Here is a 26242-nt window from a genome sequence, read left to right as displayed (position 1 = left end):
TTGGTGGGAAGGAGTGGTGTTATTTTCCGAGGTTTAGGATTTTCCATGGCCCGCCACTCTACCTCAGGAGGTGAAGCAACTGCCAACAGAAGCAGGTCCATGACAGCATGGAAAGACGCAGTCACTGCACAGGCGTGTTCAGCTTTTCACGCCTGAGGGAACAGCGTGCGGAAAGTAGGGAACACAATGACTTTTATTTTAACTGTTTTTCGAGTTCTTTCCCTGACACCACAAGCACAAACAAGATTCTCCACAGCACTCTGCTACAATACACTGCATTGTGGGGCCGGTAGTTTCTGCTACTCAAACTACCGCTGGATAAACATGGTCCAGGTGCGCTCCCTACCACATGGAAGGAGGCGCTTATTTAAGAACTTGTTCTTTAGAGACTCACAAAAAGGAAATGGCTTCTGATGAAGGCAGTCGCTGAAACGAGTTATGCCTTTTTCCTTTGATAAAAGTCTCCTTGAAGCCCCACTGTGTCCCTTGAGTCTGCTCGGAAGTGAGGGGATTTTGTTTGGATATATATATTTATATTCACTGGAAAAAAACATAGGTTTCAGGGACGTGATAGTTAGTTGGACATTTAAGTAGTACAAAACCAAAGAAATGTGCCCGTTATAGTTAGTTGAGCTAACGTCACATATTACATCATTCATGCCATGGTCAGTGACATCACTGATGACATCACTGATGACATCATCTACGTGATAATCTTATGCACCTCCTCACATCCTAATGTAACCTTTCATACACCCACCCTAAAATGCAGACTACCATTTTCGAAACCATAGACACACCAATACCAGTTACTACAAACCCACTCACTGTTTCCTAGGGTTACACACATGTCCACTCATTCATCCATACAGTTACTCATACAAGCAGTCACTCATCAATACAGCACTATCATATGCACTCATACACCTATACAGACACTCACACACCACCATTCACCCATAGAGTTACTCACACACCTAGTCAGTCATGCAAAGAATGAATCACACTCACATTTACTCACTTATACAGTTAAAAACTCACACTTTACTTATTTATACAGATACTAACACATACTTACTCTCTTCTACAATCACTGACACAAGCACACACGCATCCATACAGCCACTCTCACAATCACTCACTTTCACATAGTCATTTATATATTCCAATACTCACATATACTGCCTTTCACATATGTAGTTACTCACACATGTACCAAGGAGACATCCATTCACTCACCAGCACACCCATACACACACTCACCCACCCATACAGCCCTTCAAGATGCTTTCTTTAACCCTTACACCCAGTGAATCACCTACTCACACATCTATGCACAGTCACACACTGCTCACCCACCCACAGAGACACTCAGGCAACCATACAGATTCTCAGATAACCAATCAATAACCCATATAGACACTCATGTAGCTACTCACCAACCCATGCAGCACTTACACACCAACTGACAGACTAATACAGACATTCACACAGTTTAGTCACTAACCCATGCATTCAGTAAGACACGATTAATCACTCACTTATATAGTCAGTCATGCACCTACTAAATCATCCATTCAGACACTTACACACTCACTGGTTCATCAATACTCCTTGGCATGCATATATATATATATAACATATTTAAAATTTACAGAAACACAGTCACTGGATGATGTCATCAGTGATGTCATTAGTGCTGTCATTTGAGATGTCATCAGTGATGTCACTGACCATGTCATGAATGATGTAATATGTGACATCATCAGCAGTGCATTGCAAGGGCGCGAGTTATAGTTAGCTCAACTAACTAGAATGGGCAAATTTCTCTGGTTTTGTACTAGTGAAATGTCCACCTGACTATAATGTCCCTGAAACCTATGTTTTTTTCAGTGATTTTCTATGGGTTTTTTTAAAGGCTAATTTCTAACTAGAACGTCCCTTAAACATATGGTTTTTTCAGGGAATTTCAAAGGTATTTAAATGCTAGTTTCTAACTACACCTAGATAGGTAAGACATGTGCAGAAAGAGAAAGAAAGGCGCAGAAAGAAGCAAGAAAAGTGTAGAAAGAAGCAAGAGAAATACTGAAAAAGTCCAGAGAGGTACAGAACGAATAGAGTGAGCTACAGAAAGAAGCAAGAGAGGAGGTGCAGAAATAAGCAAGAGAAGTGCAGAAATAAGTGAGTGAGGTGCAGAAAGAGGCAAAAGAGATGTACAAAGAGGCAAGAGAAGTGCAGAAAGAGGCAAGAGAGGTGCAGATAGAAGAGAGTGAGCTGCATAAGGAGGGAAGAGAGGTGCAGAAAGAGGCAAGATGTGCAGAAAGAAGAGAGTGAGCAGCAGAAAGAGGCAAGAGAGGTGCAGAAAGAAGAGAGAGAGCTGCAGAAAGAGGCAAGAGAGGTGTAGAAAGAGACAAGACTGGTGCAGAAAGAGGCAGGAAAGGTGCAGAAAGAGGCATGCAAAAAGAGGAGAGGGTGCTGCAGAGAGGGAAGGCAGGTATAGAAAGAAGCAAGAGAGGTATAGAAATAGGCAAGAGAGGGGTAGAAAGAGGCCAGAGATGTGTAGAAAGGCAAGAGAGGTACACAAAGAAGATAGTGTGCTGCAGAAAGAGGCAAGAGAGATACAGAACGAGGCAAGAGATGTGCTGAAAGAGTCAAGAGATGTACAGAAAGAGGAAGAAAGGTGCAGAAAGAAGCAAGTGAGCTGAAGAGGCAAGAGAAGAGCAAAAAGAGTTGAGAGGTGCAACAAGAGGCAAGAGAGGTGCAGAAAGAGGAAGCAATGTTCAGAAAGAGGCAAGAGAGTAGTAGAAATAGGCAGGAGAGATACAGAAAGAAGAGTGAGCTGAAGAAAGAGGCAAGAGAGGTACAGAAAGAAGAGAGTGATCTGCAGAAAGAACCAAGAGAAGTGCAGAAATAGGCATGAGAGGTGCAGAAAACAGAGAGAGGTGCAAAAAGGAGGCAAGAGAAGTGCTGAAAGAGGCAAGAGAGGGCCAGAAAGGGGCAAGAGTTAAGTAGAGAAGCAGGAGAGGTGCAGATAGAGGCAATTGAGGTAGAGAAAGAAGCAAGAGAAGAGCAGAAAGAGGCAAGAGAGGTGCAGAAAGAGGCAAGAGAATGCAGAAAGAGGCAAGAGAGGCGCAGAAAGGGGAAGAAAGGCGCAGAAAGAGGCAAGTGTGGTGCAGAAAGAGGCAAGTGAGGTGCAGAAAGAGGCAAGAGAGGTGCAGAAAGAAGAAAGTGAGCTGCAGAAAGAGGGAAGAGAGCTGCAGAAAGAAGGAAGAGGTGAAGAAAGAGGCAAGAGTTGCAGAAAGAAGAGTGAGCTACCAAAAGAGGCAACAGAGGTGCAGACAGAGGCAGCAGAGGTGCATAAACAGAGTGAGGTACAGAAAGCGACAAGTGAGGTACAGAAAGAGGCAAGAGAGGTGCAGAAAGATGAGAGTGAGCTGCAGAAAGACTGGAGAGAGGTGCAGAAAGACTGGAAAGAGGTGCAGAAAGAGGCAAGCGAGGTGCAAAAAGAGACAAGAGATGCAGAAAGGAAGAAAGGTAAAGAAAGAGGTAAGATAGATGCAGAAAGGAAGAAAGGTAAAGAAAGAGGCAAGATAGGTGCAGAAAGAGGCAGAAGTGCAGAAAGAGGCAAAAGAAGTGCAAAAAGAGGCAACAGAAGTGCAGAAAAAGTAAGAAAGGCACAGAAAGAAGCAAGAGAAGCGCAGAAAGAGGCAAGAGAGGTGCAGAAAGACGCAAGAGAGGTGAGGCAAGAGAGGTGCAGAAAGAGGCAAGTTGAGTAGAAAAGCAGGAGAGGTGCAGAAAGAGGCAACAGTCGTGCAGAAAGAAGAGAGTGGGGTGCAGAAAGATGGAAGAGAAGGGCAGAAAGAAGAGTGAGCTGCAGAAGGATGCAAGAGATGTGCAAAAAGGCAAGAGCGGTGCAGAAAGAGGCAAGAGAGGTACAGAAAGGCAACAGAGGTACAGAAAGAGGTAACAGAGGAGTAGAAAGAGACAAGAGATGTGCAGAATGAGGCAAGAGAGATACAGAAAGGCAACAGACGGGTAGAAAGAGGCAATAAGGTGCTGATAAAAGAGTGAGCTGCAGAAAAAGGGAAGAGAAGTGCAGAAAGAGGCAAGAGAGGAGCAGAAAGAAGAGAGTGAGCTGCTGAAAGAGGCAAGAGAGGTTCAGAAAGGCAAAAGAGGTACATAAGGAGGCAACAGAGGTGTAGAAAGAGATAAGAGATGTGCAGAATGAGGCAAGAGAGGGACAGAAAGAGGAAACAGAGGTATAGAAAGAGGCAAGAGAGGTCCAGAAAGAGGCAATAGAGGTGCAGAAAGAGGTAGGCGAGGTGCAGAAAGAGGCAGGCGAGGTGCAGAAAGAGGCAAAAGAGGTGCAGAAAGAAGAGAGTGAGCTGCAGAAAGAGGCAAGAGAGGTTCAGAAAGAGGCAAGAGGATTGCACAAAGAAGCAAGAGGGGTGCACAAAGAAGCAAGAGGTATAGAAAGACGCAAGAGAGGTAAAGGAAGAGGCATGTGAGGTGCAGAAAGAAGAGAGTGAGCTGCAGAAAGAAGCAAGAGAAGTGTAGAAAGAAGCAAGAGAGGCACAAAAAGATTCAAGAGAAGTGCAAAAAGAGACAAGAGAGGTACAGAAAGAGGCAAGTGAAGTACTGAAAGAGACAAGAGAGGTACAGAAAGGGGCAAGAGTTGAGTAGAGAAGCAGGAGAGGTGCAGATAGAGGCAATTGAGGTGGAGAAAGAAGCAAGAGAAGAGCAGAATGGCGGCTAGAGAGGTGCAGAAAGAAGAAGAAAGGTGCAGAAAGAGGAAGAAGAGGTGCAGAAACACGAAGAAAGGTGCAGAAAGAAGCAAGTGAAGTGCAGAAAGAGGGAAGAGAGGTGCCAAAAGAGGCAAGCGAGGTACAGAAAGAGGCAAGAGAGGTGCAGAAAGATGAGAGTGAGCTGCAGAAAGACTGGAGAGAGGTGCAGAAAGAGGCAAGCGAGGTGCAAAAAGAGACCAGAGGTGCAGAAAGAGTAAGAAAGGTAAAGAAAGAAGCAAGAGAGGTGCAGAAAGAGGCAAGAGAGGTGCAGAAAGAGGCAAGAGAGGCACAGAAAGAAGAAGAAAGGGGCAGAAAGAGGAAGGAGAGGTACAGAAACATGAAGAAAGGTGCAGAAAGAAGCAAGAGAAGTACAGAAAGAGGCAAGAGAGGTGCAGAAAGAGGAAGAAAGGTGCAGAAAGAGGCAATAGCAAGAGAAATACAGAAAAAGGAAGAAAGGCGCAGAAAAAAGCAAGAGAAGTGCTGAAAGATGCAAGAGAGGTGCAGTAAGAAAAAAAGTGAGGTGCAGAGAGAGGCAAGAGAGGTGCAGAAAGAGGCAAGAGAGGTGCAGAAAGAGGCAAGAGAGGTGCCGAAAAAGGCAAGAAAAAGTGCTGAAAGAGGCAAGAAAAAGTGTCGAAAGAGGCAAGAGAAGTGCAGAAAGAGGCAAGAGAGGTGTAGAAAGAGGCAAGAGAAGTGCAGAAAGAGGAAACAGAGGTATAGAAAGAGGAAACAGAGGTATAGAAAGAGGCAAGAGAGGTCCAGAAAGAGGCAATAGAGGTGCAGAAAGAGGTAGGCGAGGTGCAGAAAGAGGCAGGCGAGGTGCAGAAAGAGGCAAGACTGGTGCAGAAAGAGGCAAGAGAGATGTAGGAAGAGACAAGACTGGTGCAGAAAGAGGCACGAGAGGTGCAGAAAGATGCAACAGAGTTGAAGAAAGAGGCAACAGAGGTGCAGGAAGAGGAAAGTGAGATGCAGAAAGAAGCAAGAGAAGTGCAGAGTGATGCAACAGAGGTACAGAAAGAGGCAACAGGGGTGCAGAAAGAAAAAAGTGAGCTGCAGAAAGAAGCAAGAGAAGTGCAGAAAGAGGCAAGAGAGGTGCAGAAAGAGGCAAGAGAGATACAGAAAGAAGAGAGGTGCAGAAAGAGGCAAGAGAGGGGCGGCAAGAGCGGTGCAGAAAGAGGCAGGAGATGTGCAAAAGAGGCAAGAGAGGTACAGATAGAAGAGAGTGAGCTGCATAAGGAGGGAAGAGAGGTGCAGAAAGAGGCAAGATGTGCAGAAAGAAGAGAGTGAGCAGCAGAAAGAGGCAAGAGAGGTGCAGAAAGAAGAGAGAGAGCTGCAGAAAGAGGCAAGAGAGGTGTAGAAAGAGACAAGACTGGTGCAGAAAGAGGCAGGAAAGGTGCAGAAAGAGGCATGCAAAAAGAGGAGAGGGTGCTGCAGAGAGGGAAGGCAGGTGTAGAAAGAAGCAAGAGAGGTATAGAAATAGGCAAGAGAGGGGTAGAAAGAGGCCAGAGATGTGTAGAAAGGCAAGAGAGGTACACAAAGAAGATAGTGTGCTGCAGAAAGAGGCAAGAGAGATACAGAACGAGGCAAGAGATGTGCTGAAAGAGTCAAGAGATGTACAGAAAGAGGAAGAAAGGTGCAGAAAGAAGCAAGTGAGCTGAAGAGGCAAGAGAAGAGCAAAAAGAGTTGAGAGGTGCAACAAGAGGCAAGAGAGGTGCAGAAAGAGGAAGCAATGTTCAGAAAGAGGCAAGAGAGTAGTAGAAATAGGCAGGAGAGATACAGAAAGAAGAGTGAGCTGAAGAAAGAGGCAAGAGAGGTACAGAAAGAAGAGAGTGATCTGCAGAAAGAACCAAGAGAAGTGCAGAAATAGGCATGAGAGGTGCAGAAAACGGAGAGAGGTGCAAAAAGGAGGCAAGAGAAGTGCTGAAAGAGGCAAGAGAGGGCCAGAAAGGGGCAAGAGTTAAGTAGAGAAGCAGGAGAGGTGCAGATAGAGGCAATTGAGGTAGAGAAAGAAGCAAGAGAAGAGCAGAAAGAGGCAAGAGAGGTGCAGAAAGAGGCAAGAGAATGCAGAAAGAGGCAAGAGAGGCGCAGAAAGGGGAAGAAAGGCGCAGAAAGAGGCAAGTGAGGTGCAGAAAGAGGCAAGTGAGGTGCAGAAAGAGGCAAGAGAGGTGCAGAAAGAAGAAAGTGAGCTGCAGAAAGAGGGAAGAGAGCTGCAGAAAGAAGGAAGAGGTGAAGAAAGAGGCAAGAGTTGCAGAAAGAAGAGTGAGCTACCAAAAGAGGCAACAGAGGTGCAGACAGAGGCAGCAGAGGTGCATAAACAGAGTGAGGTACAGAAAGCGACAAGTGAGGTACAGAAAGAGGCAAGAGAGGTGCAGAAAGATGAGAGTGAGCTGCAGAAAGACTGGAGAGAGGTGCAGAAAGACTGGAAAGAGGTGCAGAAAGAGGCAAGCGAGGTGCAAAAAGAGACAAGAGATGCAGAAAGGAAGAAAGGTAAAGAAAGAGGTAAGATAGATGCAGAAAGGAAGAAAGGTAAAGAAAGAGGCAAGATAGGTGCAGAAAGAGGCAGAAGTGCAGAAAGAGGCAAAAGAAGTGCAAAAAGAGGCAACAGAAGTGCAGAAAAAGTAAGAAAGGCACAGAAAGAAGCAAGAGAAGCGCAGGAAGAAGCAGGGGAGGTACAGAAAAAAGCAAGAGAGGTGCAGAAAGACGCAAGAGAGGTGAGGCAAGAGAGGTGCAGAAAGAGGCAAGAGTTGAGTAGAAAAGCAGGAGAGGTGCAGAAAGAGGCAACAGTCGTGCAGAAAGAAGAGAGTGGGGGCAGAAAGATGGAAGAGAAGGGCAGAAAGAAGAGTGAGCTGCAGAAAGATGCAAGAGATATGCAAAAAGGCAAGAGCGGTGCAGAAAGAGGCAAGAGAGGTACAGAAAGGCAACAGAGGTACAGAAAGAGGTAACAGAGGAGTAGAAAGAGACAAGAGATGTGCAGAATGAGGCAAGAGAGATACAGAAAGGCAACAGACGGGTAGAAAGAGGCAATAAGGTGCTGATAAAAGAGTGAGCTGCAGAAAAAGGGAAGAGACGTGCAGAAAGAGGCAAGAGAGGAGCAGAAAGAAGAGAGTGAGCTGCTGAAAGAGGCAAGAGAGGTTCAGAAAGGCAAAAGAGGTACATAAGGAGGCAACAGAGGTGTAGAAAGAGATAAGAGATGTGCAGAATGAGGCAAGAGAGGGACAGAAAGAGGAAACAGAGGTATAGAAAGAGGCAAGAGAGGTCCAGAAAGAGGCAATAGAGGTGCAGAAAGAGGTAGGCGAGGTGCAGAAAGAGGCAGGCGAGGTGCAGAAAGAGGCAAAAGAGGTGCAGAAAGAAGAGAGTGAGCTGCAGAAAGAGGCAAGAGAGGTTCAGAAAGAGGCAAGAGGATTGCACAAAGAAGCAAGAGGGGTGCACAAAGAAGCAAGAGGTATAGAAAGACGCAAGAGAGGTAAAGGAAAAGGCATGTGAGGTGCAGAAAGAAGAGAGTGAGCTGCAGAAAGAAGCAAGAGAAGTGTAGAAAGAAGCAAGAGAGGCACAACAAGATTCAAGAGAAGTGCAAAAAGAGACAAGAGAGGTGCAGAAAGAGGCAAGTGAAGTACTGAAAGAGACAAGAGAGGTACAGAAAGGGGCAAGAGTTGAGTAGAGAAGCAGGAGAGGTGCAGATAGAGGCAATTGAGGTGGAGAAAGAAGCAAGAGAAGAGCAGAATGGCGGCTAGAGAGGTGCAGAAAGAAGAAGAAAGGTGCAGAAAGAGGAAGAAGAGGTGCAGAAACACGAAGAAAGGTGCAGAAAGAAGCAAGTGAAGTGCAGAAAGAGGGAAGAGAGGTGCCAAAAGAGGCAAGCGAGGTACAGAAAGAGGCAAGAGAGGTGCAGAAAGATGAGAGTGAGCTGCAGAAAGACTGGAGAGAGGTGCAGAAAGAGGCAAGCGAGGTGCAAAAAGAGACCAGAGGTGCAGAAAGAGTAAGAAAGGTAAAGAAAGAAGCAAGAGAGGTGCAGAAAGAGGCAAGAGAGGTGCAGAAAGAGGCAAGAGAGGCACAGAAAGAAGAAGAAAGGGGCAGAAAGAGGAAGGAGAGGTACAGAAACATGAAGAAAGGTGCAGAAAGAAGCAAGAGAAGTACAGAAAGAGGCAAGAGAGGTGCAGAAAGAGGAAGAAAGGTGCAGAAAGAGGCAATAGCAAGAGAAATACAGAAAAAGGAAGAAAGGCGCAGAAAAAAGCAAGAGAAGTGCTGAAAGATGCAAGAGAGGTGCAGTAAGAAAAAAAGTGAGGTGCAGAGAGAGGCAAGAGAGGTGCAGAAAGAGGCAAGAGAGGTGCAGAAAGAGGCAAGAGAGGTGCCGAAAAAGGCAAGAAAAAGTGCTGAAAGAGGCAAGAAAAAGTGTCGAAAGAGGCAAGAGAAGTGCAGAAAGAGGCAAGAGAGGTGTAGAAAGAGGCAAGAGAAGTGCAGAAAGAGGTAAGAGAGGGACAGAAAGAGGAAACAGAGGTATAGAAAGAGGCAAGAGAGGTCCAGAAAGAGGCAATAGAGGTGCAGAAAGAGGTAGGCGAGGTGCAGAAAGAGGCAGGCGAGGTGCAGAAAGAGGCAAAAGAGGTGCAGAAAGAAGAGAGTGAGCTGCAGAAAGAGGCAAGAGAGGTTCAGAAAGAGGCAAGAGGATTGCACAAAGAAGCAAGAGGGGTGCACAAAGAAGCAAGAGGTATAGAAAGACGCAAGAGAGGTAAAGGAAGAGGCACGTGAGGTGCAGAAAGAAGAGAGTGAGCTGCAGAAAGAAGCAAGAGAAGTGTAGAAAGAAAAAAGAGAGGCACGAAAAGATACAAGAGAAGTGCAAAAAGAGACAAGAGAGGTGCAGAAAGAGGCAAGTGAAGTACTGTAAGAGACAAGAGAGGTACAGAAAGGGGCAAGAGAGGTACAGAAAGGGGCAATAGTTGAGTAGAGAAGCAGGAGATGTGCAGATAGAGGCAATTGAGGTGGAGAAAGAAGCAAGAGAAGAGCAGAATGGCGGCTAGAGAGGTGCAGAAAGAAGAAGAAAGGTGCAGAAAGAGGAAGAAGAGGTGCAGAAACACGAAGAAAGGTGCAGAAAGAAGCAAGTGAAGTGCAGAAAGAGGGAAGAGAGGTGCCAAAAGAGGCAAGCGAGGTACAGAAAGAGGCAAGAGAAGTGCAGAAAGATGAGAGTGAGCTGCAGAAAGACTGGAGAGGTGCAGAAAGAGGCAAGCGAGGTGCAAAAAGAGACCAGAGGTGCAGAAGGAGTAAGAAAGGTAAAGAAAGAAGCAAGAGAGGTGCAGAAAGAGGCAAGAGAGGTGCAGAAAGAGGCAAGAGAGGCACAGAAAGAAGAAGAAAGGGGCAGAAAGAGGAAGGAGAGGTACAGAAACATGAAGAAAGGTGCAGAAAGAAGCAAGAGAAGTACAGAAAGAGGCAAGAGAGGTGCAGAGATCGGCACGAGAAATGCAGAAAGATGGAAGAGAGGTGCAGAAAGAGGAAGAAAGGTGCAGAAAGAGGCAATAGCAAGAGAAATACAGAAAAAGGAAGAAAGGCGCAGAAAAAAGCAAGAGAAGTGCTGAAAGATGCAGGAGAGGTGCAGTAAGAAAAAAAGTGAGGTGCAGAGAGAGGAAAGAGGTGCAGAATGAGGCAAGAGAGGTGCAGAAAGATGCAAGAAAAAGTGCAGAAAAAGGCAAGAAAAAGTGCTGAAAGACGCAAGAAAAAGTGTCGAAAGAGGCAAGAGAAGTGCAGAAAGAGGCAAGAGAGGTGTAGAAAGAGGCAAGAGAAGTGCAGAAAGAGGTAAGAGGTGTAGAAAGAGGCAAGAGATGTGCATTAAGGGAAGAAAGGCATAGAAAGAGGCAAGCGAGGTGCAGAAAGAGCCCAGAGAATAGCAGAAAGAGGCAAGAGGTGCAGAAAGAGGCAAGAGAGGTGCAAAATGCGGCAAGAGAAGAGCATAAAGAAGCAAGAGAAGTGCAGAAAAAGGTAAGAGGTGTAGAAAGAGGCAAGAGAGGCACAGAAAGCGGCAAGAGAGGTGCAAAAAGCGGCAAGAGAAGTCCATAAAGAGGCAAGAGAAGTGCAGAAAAAGGTAAGAGGAGTAGAACGAGGCAAGAGAGGTGCAGAAAGAGGCAAGAGAGGTGTAGAAATAGGATAGAGAGGTGCATAGAGGCAGGAAAGGTGCTGATAGAAGAGGGTAAGCTGCAGAAAGAGGGAAGAGAGGTTCAGAAAGAGGCGAGAAGTGCAGAAAGAAGCATGAGATGTGCAGGAAGAGGTAAGAGAGGCGCACAAAGAATAAGAAAGGTGCATAAAGAGGCGAGAAAGGCGCAGAAAGAGGCAAGTGAGATGCAGAATGAGGCAAGAAAAGAGTAGAACGAGGCCAAAGAGGTATAGAAAGAGGCCAGAGAAGAGCAGAAAGAGGCAAAAGAGGTGCAGAAAGAGACAAGAGAGGTGCAGAAAGAGGCAAGAGAGATGCACAAAGAGTATAGAGAGGTGCATAGAGGCAAGAGAGGTGCTGATAGAAGAGGGTAAGCTGCAGAAAGAGGGAAAAGAGGTTCAGAAAGGCAAGAGACATGCAGAAAGAGGCATGAGACGAGCAGAAAGAGGTAAAAGGTTAGAAAGAGGCAAGAGATGTGCAGAAAGAGGCAAGAGAGGTGCAGAAACAGGAAGAAAGGTGCAAAAAGAAGCAAGAGAAGTGCAGGAAGAGGCAAGGGAGGTGGAGAAAGATGGGTGAGCTGCAGAAAGAAGCAAGAGAAGTGCAGAAAGGGGCAAGAGAAGTGCAGAAAGAGGCAAGAGAGGTACAGAAAGAGGCAAGAGAGGTACAGAATGAAGCAAGGGAGGTGCAGAAAGAGGCAAGAGAAGTGCAGAAAGAGGCAAGAGTGGTGCAGAAAGAAGCAAGAGAGGTATATATATGTATATATTCAATCTCCTCTCACTCTTACAAGGAAGGAATCAGCACTCTGGTTGTAGTTTGGAAGTATTTAATCTACAAAGGACGCAATGCATGCGTTTCGGCTAGTCCGAACCTTGATCACGATACAAGTCGTCTTTGTAGCTTCCTTATTTAAATGTAGAAATGTCTCCAGTTGCCAACATTAACAAAGGACTACATATTACATTAAATGAAAAAGCTGTCAGCCATATTGGCCTGGTCACGATGCGAAAATTCAGGAATTCATACAATAAAGCAAAGAAAACAAGTTAATATGCACACAATGTCATTTCAGCATATCTTGCCCTGTGACCGACATAGCTGTATGTTCGTCAACTTGACTTGTTCATAATAAACATACTTAGGATTGCCAACATCAACATAGACAATGGACTACACATTACTTTTAAGTGAAAGGCTATCGGCCATATTGATCTGGGCACGGTGCATATTATAGAGGTTTTTACACAGAAGAAAAGAAATAAAAAGTGGTGTTAATATACACACACTTTCCCTAAATAAAGTTCTAGTGATTATAGTTCCATTCCATTCACAGCTCATTTGAGATGTCATGAATGATATAATGTCTGAGGTCATAAGCAGTGCATTGCGGGGGCCTAAGTTATAGTCTTTTCAGGTAACTGTAACTGCTGAATTTCAGTGGTTGTGTACAAGTGAAATCTGACTTTAAGTAGAACGTCTCTGTAATCTTGGTTTTTTTCAGCACATTTCTAGTTTTTTATGTTAAGTAAGATGCCTATCACAATGGATGGTGGGGGTTGGAAGCAGGGCTTGGCTTTGCAATGTGCTGCCACCCACCCAAGCTTGCTGCTCCTGCCTCCCCTCCTCCTTGCCATCCATTGTGCAAGTCCATGCCCCTGTTCCCTCATTACAGCCCCGTGTTGCCATTGTTCTTCCACTGGAATTTCTTGCCTTCTCTGAACAGTTAACTTGCTGCCCCATCTACTATCCTCTGTTGTCTGAATCCATGCACTAGCCTCCTCCCTCCTGTCATGCATGGTCTGATGTGCTGCCATTGCCCTCCATTTAGCATGATGTCCCAGTCCACTCCTCCTGCCCATCATTGATCTCCTGCTTAGCCTCTGTGATTAGCTGGCTTCCCCTACTCTCCTTCCCTGCCCTCCGATGTCTGAGTGCATGCTCCTGATCCATCCTTTTTGCCCACCATGTTCCATGGACCTGCCCCTCCTATCTACTCAGTTTTCTGTTGAGCTGCCACTGCCCTCCCACCTGCCTAGCATTGTCAGATGACTGTAACCTCTCCCTGCCACCTCCACCCTGCCTGTCCACATTTAATGCCCCTATCCCCTTCCTCCTGCCCTCCATGGTCCATTTTACTGCCACATCCTTCTGCCCTCCCTTGTCTGTTGTGTTGCAACTGCTCCTCCTGCCCGCCCTGCGTGGTCTGTTGTGAGGCTCCTACCCCTGAACTCTTGTCTGTGCCCAGCTTCTAGCCCTCCCTTCTAACCTCCATGATCCTTTGTGCATGCCCCCCACCCTCCTTCTTGCCTATCATGGCTAGATTGTGCTGCCACTAACCCTCTTGTTTGCCATGCATGGTCTTCTGTGCTGCTACGGCCACTTCCACCTTCCCTGTGTGTTCAGGTAGCTGCCCCTGACCCCTCCCACCTTCCCTACATGGTCTGTGTGTATGCCATTTAGTCTCACTGTTGCCCTCCATGTTGTGTTATGCTTCAAGTGCCCACCCTGCCTGACCTCCAGGGTCAGCTTGCTGCTCCTGCCCCCTGCCCCCTTCCCCCTTTTCATGTGCAGACCCTAATCCATACCCTCCTGGCTTGTCTGTTCTATTGTCATGCCCCTGATCCCTCCCTCGTGCCCTTTATGCTACAGCTTTCTCTCCTGTCTGTCCAGTATGATCAGCTTCCTGCCATTGCCCCTTTCCCTCTGTTCTCTGTTGTCCATGTGCATGTTCTTGTCCCCTCCCTATTGCTTTCCATGGTTTGTTGTGCTGCACTGCTGTCCCGCATGCCCTGTGTGGTGCATTGTGCGTCTGTCTGCCCTGTAAGCTTAGTTAGGTGCACCTGTCCATGTCCCTACCCCAATTCCTCCTGCCTTCCACGATCCAATCTACCATACTTGCTAACATTTTGAACTTGGTAAGAGGGAGATTTTGGAAAAAAAAAACTGGGGAATTGTTTTTTCCCATTGACTTGAATAGAAAAAGAGGAGATTGTAGACAAGAGACAGATAAAATAAAGCTCTTTTGGGCTTAAAAACATTTGGTGTCTACTGCCTGAATCATCTCTGTTGGCATGTATGGTTGTACTACCACTGCCTCTTGCTTCTGCCCTCAATGGTCTATTATATTGCCACAGCCTCTCTTGCCTGTCCTGTGTTGTTGGTTTGTTGCCCATGAACCCCTTTCCACTGCCCTCCATGTTGTGCTGCTACTGCCCTTCCTGCTTGCCCAGAGTGGTCAAATTGTTGCCTCTGCCCCCTCCTACCTGCCGTTATTTTTCCGAGTCCGTGCCCCTGACCTCTGCCTCCCAACAGATTCTTAATGAACAACTAGATTGCTAATAGTCTATATTTATTACAAAAGTGTTGGACGCCTGATGTCATCAAAACTGTAATACCTAAAGCATTTCCTTTAGAAATTGTAGAAATGGTATCTTTCTATCTTCATGTTTTTTATCCAGTTGACCACGTGATTAAATGTTAAGCTTAGGGGAGAGAATGTGGTGTTACTTCCAGAGCTGCAGACTTTGCAACTGGGGAACCATGTTGGAGTTTCTGCTTCAGCTCGACATTCTGTGATTCTGGTCAAATCACCTAATCTCCCTATGCCTACAACCAAAATGAGTTTGTCCTTGTATGATGTAACCAATGCTCATGTAAAGCACTCCAATATCTGTCCAGTCTGCACTATATAAAACTGCAAAAAAACAAAGGATAAACAGTGTTTCCACGTTTCGGTCATTGGGCTATACGTGGGCCACATCTGCGTGATATTTGTGCTACAATTGGGCTCCTTTTTCTCTGGTGGCCATCTTGGGAAACTTCAATTAAATTCATAAATTCATTAAACTTTAATCGATCCGATTTAGAAACATAGATCATAAAAGTGTTCATAAAAACAGTAAATCCTCTTTCTTGATACAATACAGTGAGAATTAATAAAAACCAGTAGGTAAAAATGGGTGTTACAAAGCCCGGTTCAGAGCAACTACAGGTCAACAGAATAGTAAAGTTCAATGTTTTGCAAGATCAATCTCATGTACTTCGTGCAAAATATGCAATAAGGAGTCCAAGTTAGATGCAACGCTCCAATACCCGACCAGTTTGCACTATATAAAACTGCAAAAAAACAAAAAATAAAAAGTGTTTTGCACACTTTGGTCATTGGGCTATATGTGGGCTTCATCAAGGTGATATTTGTGCTACATTGGGCTCTTTTTTCTCTGGTGGCCGTCTTGGGAGACTTATTTGTTATGAAGTGTCCTAATTTCCTCATTTACTGCAGTCTCCTCAGTAGGAAATGCCTTCAGTTATTTACTTTGATTCCATCAAGTAGGCATTCAGATGTGTCACACATTTGCCATAAATTCGGAATATTAGCAATCTAGTTTCTCATTAGATTACTTTAGTAAAGCTACTGCTTACCAGGGAGTTAACTGGAAGTCTACTGCTGGTATTGAAAGTGATTGTTTCCGTCTGTCAAAATTTTCTAATGAAATAGAACAGGATTTGAGATCTCACTTAAAACATGCCTTAATTTTTCTTTCTGCAGCACTAACCAAAATTTCTATGGCAAAATGAACCTCCTCATTTTGTTCCTTTTTAAATTAAATGTTTTAAGTGTTACCAGTATATTCCAATCAAGATGGCTTCAGGTGTGCCATCATTTTTTCTCATAAGGAAGACTGTTAGCGCTCTAGTTTTTCTTTAGAACACTCTGGGAAGCTGCAGTAAAACACAAAGGAATCAACTGACAGTCTCTGTCCGTCTGGCAGTCGCCTGTAGGTAGGTGTATATATGTATGAATGTGTATAATATATATATATATATATATATATACACATATGCATCAAAACCTCCAGCAACGCAGAAGGAAGAGGCCACAGGCAGGGAATTCAGACTAGGTTTTCTTTATTGAACAGCAGATGTGGCATAATGCATTTCGGCTTCTTAACGCCTTCTTCAGATGCTGCTGCCAAACTGAAGGTAAGTTCTGTCCAGCTTTTAAATAGTTCTGCACCACTCCCCTGATAAGGAATTGATGCCTCCCCCAACCATGTGATCATCCACCATGCTGTAGATGAATAACGAACTACAACTCCCAGAAACCTTCATACATGGGCGGGTGGGACGTGGGGTAACAACAAGTTGAATCCTGATGTAATTGAAGCGTTGCAGTTTTGGACGCACTATATTCAGTCTGAATTGAGACTGAATATATATCACGCGGCATATATCTGCTACAATTGAATAAATATTGCACTAACTGGATGGTCCGTGTCCGAGGTGTCTTTGCGGCAGGGCGGGAGTCGTTATCTGCTGTTGGACGCGGTGCACAATATATATATAGTTTAAGTTAGCTGAGCTACCTATAACTCGCGCCCCGTAATACACTGCTTATGATTTACCTATTACATCACTCATGACAAGGTCAGTGACATCCCTGATGACATCTCAAATGACATCACTGATGACACCATCCGGTGACGGTGTTTCTAAAACGTTTATGAGTGTTAAATATATATATATATACCAAGGTGTATTGATAAATCAGTTGGTGTACGAGTGCCTGTATGGATGATTTAGTGGGTGCGTGACTGTGTAAGTGAGTGATTATACATGTCTCAGTGAATGTATGGATGACTGACTAATTTGTGTGAATGTCTATATTAGTCTGTCAGTTGGTGTGTAAGTGGTTGCATGGGTTGGTGAGTAGGCACATAAGTGGCTCTATGGGTACATGTATGGGTGTAGGAGTGTCTGTGTGGGTGGGGGAGGGGGTGTGTGACTCCCTGCATGGATGAATGAGAGAATAGGTACATTTGTGACTGTATGGGTTTGTGAGTGTGTTTGTAAGGGGCTGTATGGGTGAGTGAGTGTGCGCATGTCTGTGTTGGTGAGTTAATGGAAGTGTCAGTGGTATATGGGTGAGTAACTGCATATGTGAAAGGCAGTATAGGTGAGTATTGGAGTATATAAGTGACTGTGTGAGTGAGTGATTGTGAGATTGGCTGTATGGGCGAGTGTATGCTTGTGTCAGTGACTGTATAGGTGAGTTAGTATGTGTTAGTATCTATATGAATAAGTAAGTTGGCGTGTATAACTGTATAGATGAGCAAGTGGCTGTGTGATTGATACTATGGGTGAGTGAGTAGGTGTATGAGTAGCTCTATGGGTGACAGAGTGTGAATGGGTGTATGAGTGGATATATCAGGGGCTATATTAGTGAGTTGGTGTATGAGTGGCTGTATGTGTGACTGAGTGTTTGATTGTGTAGACCTATGAATCAGAGAGTAGTGTGTACGTACTGGTATGGTTGTGTCAATAGTTTTCAGAATGGTAGTGTGGAAGTTTGAGTGGGTGAATGAAAGGTTATGTTGGGGTGTGAGTGGGTGTGAGAGATTCTGTGGAAGATGTAATTTGAGAAGTCAAAAGTGATGTCATGAGTGGTGTAATATGTGAGGTCAAAAGCAGTGCATTGCGGGGTGTGAGTTCCAGTTAGCTCACTAACTATAATTGCTGAATTTCTTTGTTTTTTTTCGTTGAATTGTTAAGGTTTTTTAAAATGCTAAATCCTCACTATAATGTCCCTGTAGTGTAACCTATGATTTTGTTTTAATTTCTAAGGTTTTTAAATTATATTTTCTATCTAAAATGGCTCTATAAGAAGTATTTTTATCAGCTTGTATTTTTTTCAGTGGATTAAAAAGCGGTTTTTTTGTCTTTACATTTTTTCAATGTTGCAATCCCTGTAGACATGTCGCAAAAACGGAAAACAAAAGCAGACATTCAATGACCACTAACACATCCAAAAATAATATGAAAAAAATTCCATTCTGAACATTACCCTACACATATTACTAAATACATACTTCTTTAAAAACATGTTTAAACTCATGTTTTTATACTAAGTTTCTTTAAAATCCATCTTTCAGACCTATTTTCCATTTTTGCGGTTATTCGGGATGTTGCAATGGCATTGTTAACGGCGACGATTGCGCCTTTTCCATAAAGTGTAAAACACATACATCCACACATACTACAGTATTTTACACACTAGGGGTTTCCTACAGTATTTTCTAAAGTCACGTTTTAGGAGAGAGTCTCCTAAAAACTATCCCTAAAACCTATTTTATTTTTTGTGGTGACTCTGGAGACCGCAATGACCTCGGTAATCGCGATCCCCAAAGACATGTCATGAAAACAGAAAACATAAGCAGACATTCAATGACCACCAACACATCCCAAAAAAAGTTTTTAAAAATCCATTCCAAACATTGCTGTACACATATTGTTATATACATACTTCTTTCAAAGCATTTTTAAACTCATATTTTTGTACTGAGTTTCTTTAAAAACCATCTTTCAGACATATTTAGCGTGTTTGTGGGTATACGCGACGTCGCAGTTAACCGCAACAATAGTGCCTTTTCCATAAAGTGAAAACACATATGCACACATATTACAGTATTTTATACACTAGGGGTTTATTGCTGTACACATCAAACTCATGTTTTTCTAGTGCATTCCTATAACAACCGTCTCTAAAACATATTCTCTGTTTCCGCAGTGAGGCCGGAGATAGTAATGAAGGAGGTCATTGCAAACACAGCGGTTACCTCGCAAAATAGGAAAGCAAAAGCAGGAATTCAATAGCTACCATCACATTAAAAAATTATAACTATATAATTAATTCTAAGGATCACAGTAGATAACTCATTATATAAATAACTATAAAAACATTTATCAAAATCTCAATACCAATGTGCATCATTGATTCACTAATATATTTTTATATATTTTCACCAATATTAGCGATGACGTTGATAGTCGTGATGTACCCACGATGATACACAGGGCCATGTTGGCGGTGCAGCGTCGTTGCGAATATCGCGCACGATTAAAAAAATGCATTCGGATAAATAACTTGTGTCACTAACACCCCCATTCCTCAAACATGGGTTCAGAGTACCTCTTAGCTTTTTCAGAAATTTTCGGCCCTGGGAACCTTTCCCAAGTAATAAAATGGCAGGTGCAACTTTCTGATCTGGTTCCGTCCAGCCAATAAGAGCATTCCCGTTGGCGAGTGCATTCGCGACAAATCGCAAAACCACATTGAACTATCCATGGGTAGAGAGATGACTATAATTTTAAACTTACATTTCTCAACTACTGAAAGGATTTACACCAAACAACAAAAGGCACTTCCTTGAACCAACATCTACCTCCCTGCCAAATTTGGTGTAAGTCCGTTCCACAGATCAGGCTGTAGCAGTTTACTATGGGAATTAACAATATAAACCCACCCTTATTTCGTGCCCCAAATTCTCGGTCCCCAGTGCACGGATCACTCTCAAAATTCCCATGACAACCAGAACCTACCTTGACACTTTTTCGGGAAAATTTCATGAAGATTGGTCAAACAACGCCAAAGTAATAGGCACGTCAAAAATGCTTTTCCTATGGAAACTAGGTCTAAACTATTCCTACCTACTGGTGGTCGCCAGTAGGTGATATATACATACAACAAATCTGCCATAAACTACTAAGTCTTTGCCAAAGTGTACTAGAGGAAATTGAGTAAAAAGCAATGTAGCTAAAAGTTTGCATATCAAATCAAGTTCTTAACAAACATCAAAACAATCATGAAATGTGAAACCGCGCTGAGACCTACCTTTCCATTTCGTGTAAAATGTCTGTGAAATCCTCTTTTATGCTTATGAACTTTTTACCAAAAGGAATGTCAGAAATAATGATGTCCACACTTTCTGAAAGCAGTGGCAACTCTGCAAAAAATAAAAAAGCATTCTATTATCCAGCAAGTAAAAACCTTAACTACAAAACTTGATAGGCCGCTAAGTAATCCAAGTAAGTGTTGCACATTTAAATTTGTAGAGAACAGCACTAAAAGCAGATACTAATAAAAAGTGACCGGGCCAAAAAGGACTATGTCTTAAGCAACAACTTATCCCCCAAAAATGCCATTCTTAAATTAATATGAATGAGGTTTTGAATGTTCTTTCAGTTAATCCTAATCAGAAACACAAACCTTGCACCCTTTTCCCAACACTCCTCCTGATATTTGGTTCTATTTTAACTTGTTCCGCAACCAGCCTGGCCTACTTGGTCCTGAAGGTAGTTACTTTTTCTTGTAAATAACAAACAACTTACTTACCTCTGGTAACTCCTTTTCTGGTAGACACCATCTAACTAAAGATTCTTCACCTTGTGAATACAAAAACTGGATTCAGATACTTTTCAATAGTAATTCCCTGATGCATCTGTTGGTGGTGTCATGGGGCTCTGCATTTAATCCATCCCTCCTCAGATGTCATGTCAGGGCCACGATATTTGCACAACCTCTGTGCGCTGACATCAGTTTCTTTCGTAACTTCGTTCGTGCCCTCAGATGCACAGCCAAGAGAAATCGAAATATGCCAGTGTGTGAATTGCTTGAGTGGTAAAATATTAATGGACTGTATGAGTTCCTTCCGCTGAACATGGAGGAGGGTGGGTGTGAGAAATCTGGACAGTTTCTATCAGAACAGGAGTGTTAATGAAAGGAACTGTTGTTCTGATAGAGAGCTCCAACTACAGATTCCTCATCTTGTGAACAGAGACAAAAGCAGTGCCTCCTCAGGTGGTGGTTCTGTGGAATGGCTCAGACTAGGAAATCCAATAGGACAGACTGGGCGAAGTGACCATTCCGACGCACTGGGCTATCCAGGCAGTAGTGCTTCATGAACGTGTGCACATCGCATCCTGGCAGATGTCAAGAATTGGCAAAGAGCTCACCAGTACAGTGCTAACAGCTTTAACACTGGTAGAATTAGCATGCAAGCCTTCTAGCAGCTGCTATTCAGCTACCCCATGGCAGATCTTAATGTATTAACAAATCCATCTGGAGATGGTTCTCTTTTGCACCGCTTTTCAATTTTTTGCTCCAGAAAAGCCCACAAAAAGCTGCTTGCCGAATCAATTTAAAAGCTGGGGGCCCTCTAAGGATCAAGACAGAGTAGGTGTTCCCTGTCCTTAGAAGGGTAATGTGGAGGTTAAAAAGCTGGTAATGTGATATATGCCCTATTTGGAAGGGAGTGACTATCTTCGGTAACAATGCTGCTTATGCTCGAGGACTAACTTGTCCGGGGGGAAAAGGATGTATATGGTTGGAGCACAGGTAAAGTCTGGAGTTCGCTCACTTGCAAGCAGATGTTATGGCAATGAGAAACTCTCTTTTTGGTTAGCCGACGGAAAGAGTAGCTCTGCATGGCATGCGCATCATGTATGTGAGAACTAAATTAAGGTCCCACTGCAGCATCACAAAAGGTGTTGGTGGGAACCAGTGGCTCAGCTTCCTCAAGAAACGCATTACAACTAGTGATTTGAACAGGGATGGCTGATCTGGCAAATGAAGAAGGCGAAAGGGTCGAAAGATAAACTTTACCTGTTGCCCCAGCAAAGCCTTGCTGGGCTAGAGGAAAAAAACAGGATATTGGTAGCTTGGCCTGTAAGGGGAGTTGGTCAAGGAGAAACACCAGATAACAAACTTCTCACAGCATCCCACATCTAGAGTTTTGGTGGAAGAACGCCTGGCTGCCAGGATGACACCAACCACTTCAAGAGGAAGAGGTGCCCTAGAGATCCATTAGCATGATGCAGGCAGCCAAGAGGCCCAGAAGCCTGAGAGCAGCTCTCACTGAAACCCAGGCCAAAGGTTGAAATATCTAGATCATAACCTGAATGTTCTGAACTGACTACGGTGAAGGAAAGGCTAGGAAGAGTAATGTATCCAGAATGGTTCCGATGAAGAGGAGTCATTACAAAGGAGTCAAGTTTGACTGATACACTGATACAAAATCCCAGTTGTTGCCAGTGGATCAGCCATAATCTGGGGGTAGCTGATAAATGAGGGAGACTCACCTTCAGCAGCTACTCGATGAGGTATGGGAATACTGGTATTCCCAATTTTCACAGATGGATTGCGACCACCACCATTACCTTTGTGAACACCCAAGGTGCACTGAACAGGCCTAAGGGAAGTAGGGAAAACCAAATGTTCTGCTGATCCTCTTGAAACCACAGGTAACGTCTGTCGGATTGCAGGATGGGAATGTGAAAATAGGCATCCTGCAAATCCAATGCCACCATCTAGTCTCCTGGATCTGGGGCAGACGGACCTTGGGCCAGTGTGAGCATATTGAGCTTGTCCTTCTGCAGGAAAAATTCAAGGGGGGTAGATACAGTATGGCACAAAGACCTCCATTGATTTTCGGAATCCGTAAGTAACAGGAGTAAATGCTAGTCCTGATTTCTGCTGCCGGTAACCTCTCTGCAACTCTCTTGGCCAAGACAGCTTGAATATATCAGTATGGACAAGTGGTCCTTCAGGAGGTGTTGCGTTGCTGGCGAAATTTCTAGGGGGGAATAAGAAGGGTAGGGAGTAACTGATGCATGATCTGGAACACCCATTTGTAGGATGGAATGCTCCTCTATTGGGGAAGATGCAAAAGTGTTGAAACCTCTCAATGTGGGAATGTGTGCAGCCGAGGGAGACTTAAATCGGTTTTGTGCAAAAGGTGATAAAGGAGGGGCTAGGGTTTGGGTAGATCACTGCCTCTGGTAGCATGGATCTCTAGGTCTGCTCTCCTGCTCTATCACGAAAGGACTGAGAGGCTAATTGTTGTTGTTGTTGTTGAGGCATGATCTGGCATGGTCTTTGCTGGTACCCTTTGCCAAAGCCTGGAAAGGGGGACAATTCCTGTGTGAACTGCTTAACTGGCAGAGCAAGGCATAGGGAGTGTGCTATAACCATGCTCACCTTGCTCAAATCTCCTCTACGCTTGAGTCAGCCTTCGCTCTAATATGGCAAGGGACACCAAAAGGGATGCCCATCAGCCATTTCTGTATTCTACAAAGAATGATGCATAGGAAATAATAAAATCTATTTCAAGGACAAAGAAAAATACATTATCCCTTCCTACTAGAGTTAAATCAAATCAGAACCAATCTATATTTTATGTATATTTTATGTTCATCTGAGGCCAAACTAAATGACACAAAAAAGAACTTAATTAATAGTTTTTTTTTATTGTGAATATTTTTTTATTACTGTTCTATTTTCTCATAGACAGAAAACATTCATTTTTAAACTTCATATACACAACAAATACATATATATATATACACATCACATTTATATACATCACAAACTGTATACAATATATTTACAGTAACATACTAGAACATATATTTTCAACCTTTATATGTAATATAGCCCGCTTTTTTAAAAACAAAAAAAATAAAGAGAGCATTCCTATAGAACAAGATCTACCAAACAGCGAAGGTATATATTATTTAACCTTTCTTATTTAAGCACTCCTTATTAAACTATTTTTGTAGCATAAGTATTTTGATGGTGTCTTCTTAAATATCGACGCGTTTCAGCCCAATGATTACAGGCCTCATCAGGACAAGGGCTATTAAAGGTCCGTCTATGAAATCAAAAATAATAAAAACATTTGTATGTACATGTTCATTAAATGGTGGTTTGAAGTGCTCCAAGATATTACTAAATATACAAAGGGTATATTCTATGTACATCTATTATATACACGTATTTACAATTCTTCCTCGGAGTGGTTTGGCACAAAAAATAATTATCCAAAGAACACCCAAGTGAACTCAAGAAAGCCAAACTCAAGAAAAAGCCAAACTCAAGCAAAATCAAAAAGGATCAAGTAACTTTAAAAAAATAGGGTGATAAAGAATAGACCCAACCAATAAAATCGTATATATGGCCAAGGAATGTATTTATTGTAGTATACATCATCCTGCACGTGAGGATGGTACAAATCTAGAAGAATCTATCGGCCACATGCATCATTGAAGGATTTTGCGATCCCTAAATTGAGAAAATTAAGGAATCGCAATTTAGGAATTGCAAAATCCTATGCATCAAGAAATCTCAAAAGTTTTTGAGATTTCTTAATTTTCTGTATTTGCGATTCCTTAATTGCGAATCGCAATTAAGGAATGGCATTACATTGATTCCTATGGGCCTAGAGGCCCATAGGAATCAATGGGAAGGCATTAACTATTTGCGATTTTCATTTTGCGAATCGCAATTTGTTAATGCATTTCAAGGGTGCTGAGGGGGGTCCAAAGGACCTCCCCCTGCACCCTTGAAATGTTTTTTTAAGTGCAAGTTTCACACACACATGTCCAAAGGACATGTGTGTGTGTGTAACATGACAATTTCAAAAATGCTTTTTTCAGCATTTTTGAAAGATTTCGCAAATTAACACGAGGGTCAACCTCGTGTTAATTTGCTCCTCCTATTTGCGAATTCGCATTTTTTTAAACATTCATGCATTGCATTTAAGGAATCGCAAAAATGCGATTCCTTAAATGCAATCGCATTTTTAGAAATCGCAAAAAATTGCGATTTTTGAAAAATTGTTTAATGCATCCCAAAAAGTGATTTTGGAATCGCAAACGGCCGAATTTTCCGATTCGCACCGTTTGCGACTCCAAAATCGCTTGATGCATGTGGCCGTTGGTTCCTTATATCGACAACCGCTAGAAAAGAATAAAGCGCTGTCAAACATATGCACATCAAGATATGCGCAATCTGAAAGTACGTGTGGCTTTCATATGGCTTACCGGAAAAAATTCTCTAGGTCTAGATATATGCGGTTCGCTGCTTCAAAATGGGTAACGAAAGGCTGGCCGATAAGTGCCCACGTTTTCTGAACGTAAATATAGATACTATATCTGTATGGTGCCACAAATAAAACAGGCCTCCTCACAGCGTGTGGTTTCTTTTTCTTTTTAATCTTTAGAAAATTATGTGATACAAGGATCTCATGCCACACGTTTACGCGAACACTCGGCATTACCAGGGTAAGAACGCTTCTTCGTGTTGAGGAAGGAATACATATAACTAAGCAGGCCTCCTCACAACGTGTGGCTCTTCTTGTTTTTTTTTTAATTTTTAGAAAACGAGGTGATATAAGGGTCTCAGGCCACACGTTTATGTGGATACTCTGCATTAACAGGCTAAGAACCCCGGGGGGGAAATTTCCCCTCCATGTGTCCCGGAGGTGAAAATTGTTTAATTTGTTTTATTTGCAGGGTAAGCCCCACTAAAAGCCAAGAGTCCACTGTACCTTTTTTGCAAAAGATACAGTTTTACGGCTCAGCAGTGTTAATTATCAGAAAGTTCCAAAGGTTCTCAACGGCTCCTCTTTGCAGGGTAAGTCTCTGGCTCCTCCCATGATGGTGGGGTAGGGGTGGTGATACATAGCTTCTTGTGTGAATCCCTTGTCCCGGGCAGTTGCGTAGGGTCCCACAGCAGACTCGCTCCTCTCAGCAATGACTCTGACCAAATCACAGGACTGGCATGAGGTGTCACTGTAACTTCACGGTACACTGGCTCCGACCAGATCGGCACGTGAAGTCATTGGTGGCAACCCCTACTGGCATACAAGGTCATAGCTCACATTCAGCACATGAGCTACGACCCTTATGATATGCAGTCTTTTCACATCGGCCCAGCCTGCCATACGGGGGTCGCTGATCCTCACTAAACACGGACAATGGCCTGATCAGCGCAACAATGCACATGGCTCAATCCATTAATCCACCGCAGCCCTGCTATGAGTATTGTATAGTCAAAAGTGTTCTAGCACAGCAGCACTATCTAGCAACCAAGTTCCAGCGGGTCCGACTTGGCCCGAATTCTGTCTTAATCTCGCCTGCAGGAGCGGAGCTTCCAGAGTTCCTGAGCACACCCCCTCTGCGAGCACTGGCATGACAGCAGCTGCTTCAGGTTAGTTCACTGCACCTGGCCCAGGTGTGCTGGACTCGACGATCCCCTAGGTTCTCACATGCGTTCGCACACATGCAGTGTCCTTGGGGCTCATCCTTGCAAGGCAAGTCTTTGGTCTGTCCCATGGTGTGTGAAATGGGGTTGAAGGGAAAGTAATGTGAACTTACTGATGTGGATCCCTCATCGAAGTGCAGGTGCACAGGGGTTTCCAAAATGGCCTCACTTCTCTGGCGACGTTCTGGATCAGGTCATTTCTTGCTAGTTCCAGTGACCCCCTCTGGCATATGGGGGTCACTGTATCTCCACTGTACACGGGCAACGACCGGATCGGCACAGCAGTTGCCTGAATGGAAACTATTTCTGGCATTAGGGGTTGCTGACTCTTCACTGTGCAATGACTATGGCCCACGCTACGGCACAGCAGTTGCCTGAAAGGAAACTATTTCTGGCATTAGGGGTTGCTGACTCTTCACTGTGCAATGACTATGGCCCACGCTACGGCGGCCC

The 26242-nt window shown here is 43.8% G+C and overlaps 1 protein-coding gene across 3 annotated transcripts in view; it reads right to left on the bottom strand.

Moving 5' to 3' along the window:
- THUMPD2 (THUMP domain 2 tRNA and snRNA guanosine methyltransferase) overlaps positions 1-26242 on the bottom strand; it is a 392304-nt gene that overhangs the window by 169295 nt on the left and 196767 nt on the right. For all 3 annotated transcript variants that reach the window (XM_078649056.1, XM_078649054.1, XM_078649055.1), the window contains one exon: positions 19580-19691. In XM_078649056.1, the coding sequence (XP_078505182.1) occupies positions 19580-19691 (112 nt within the window). The remainder of the gene's footprint in view (positions 1-19579; positions 19692-26242) is intronic.

Source organism: Lissotriton helveticus, chromosome 6 (assembly GCF_964261635.1).
Source record: "Lissotriton helveticus chromosome 6, aLisHel1.1, whole genome shotgun sequence".
Lineage (NCBI taxonomy): Eukaryota > Metazoa > Chordata > Amphibia > Caudata > Salamandridae > Lissotriton > Lissotriton helveticus.
The sequence above is the reverse complement of the archived record's forward strand: the minus strand, read 5'-3'. Positions and strand labels throughout refer to the sequence as shown.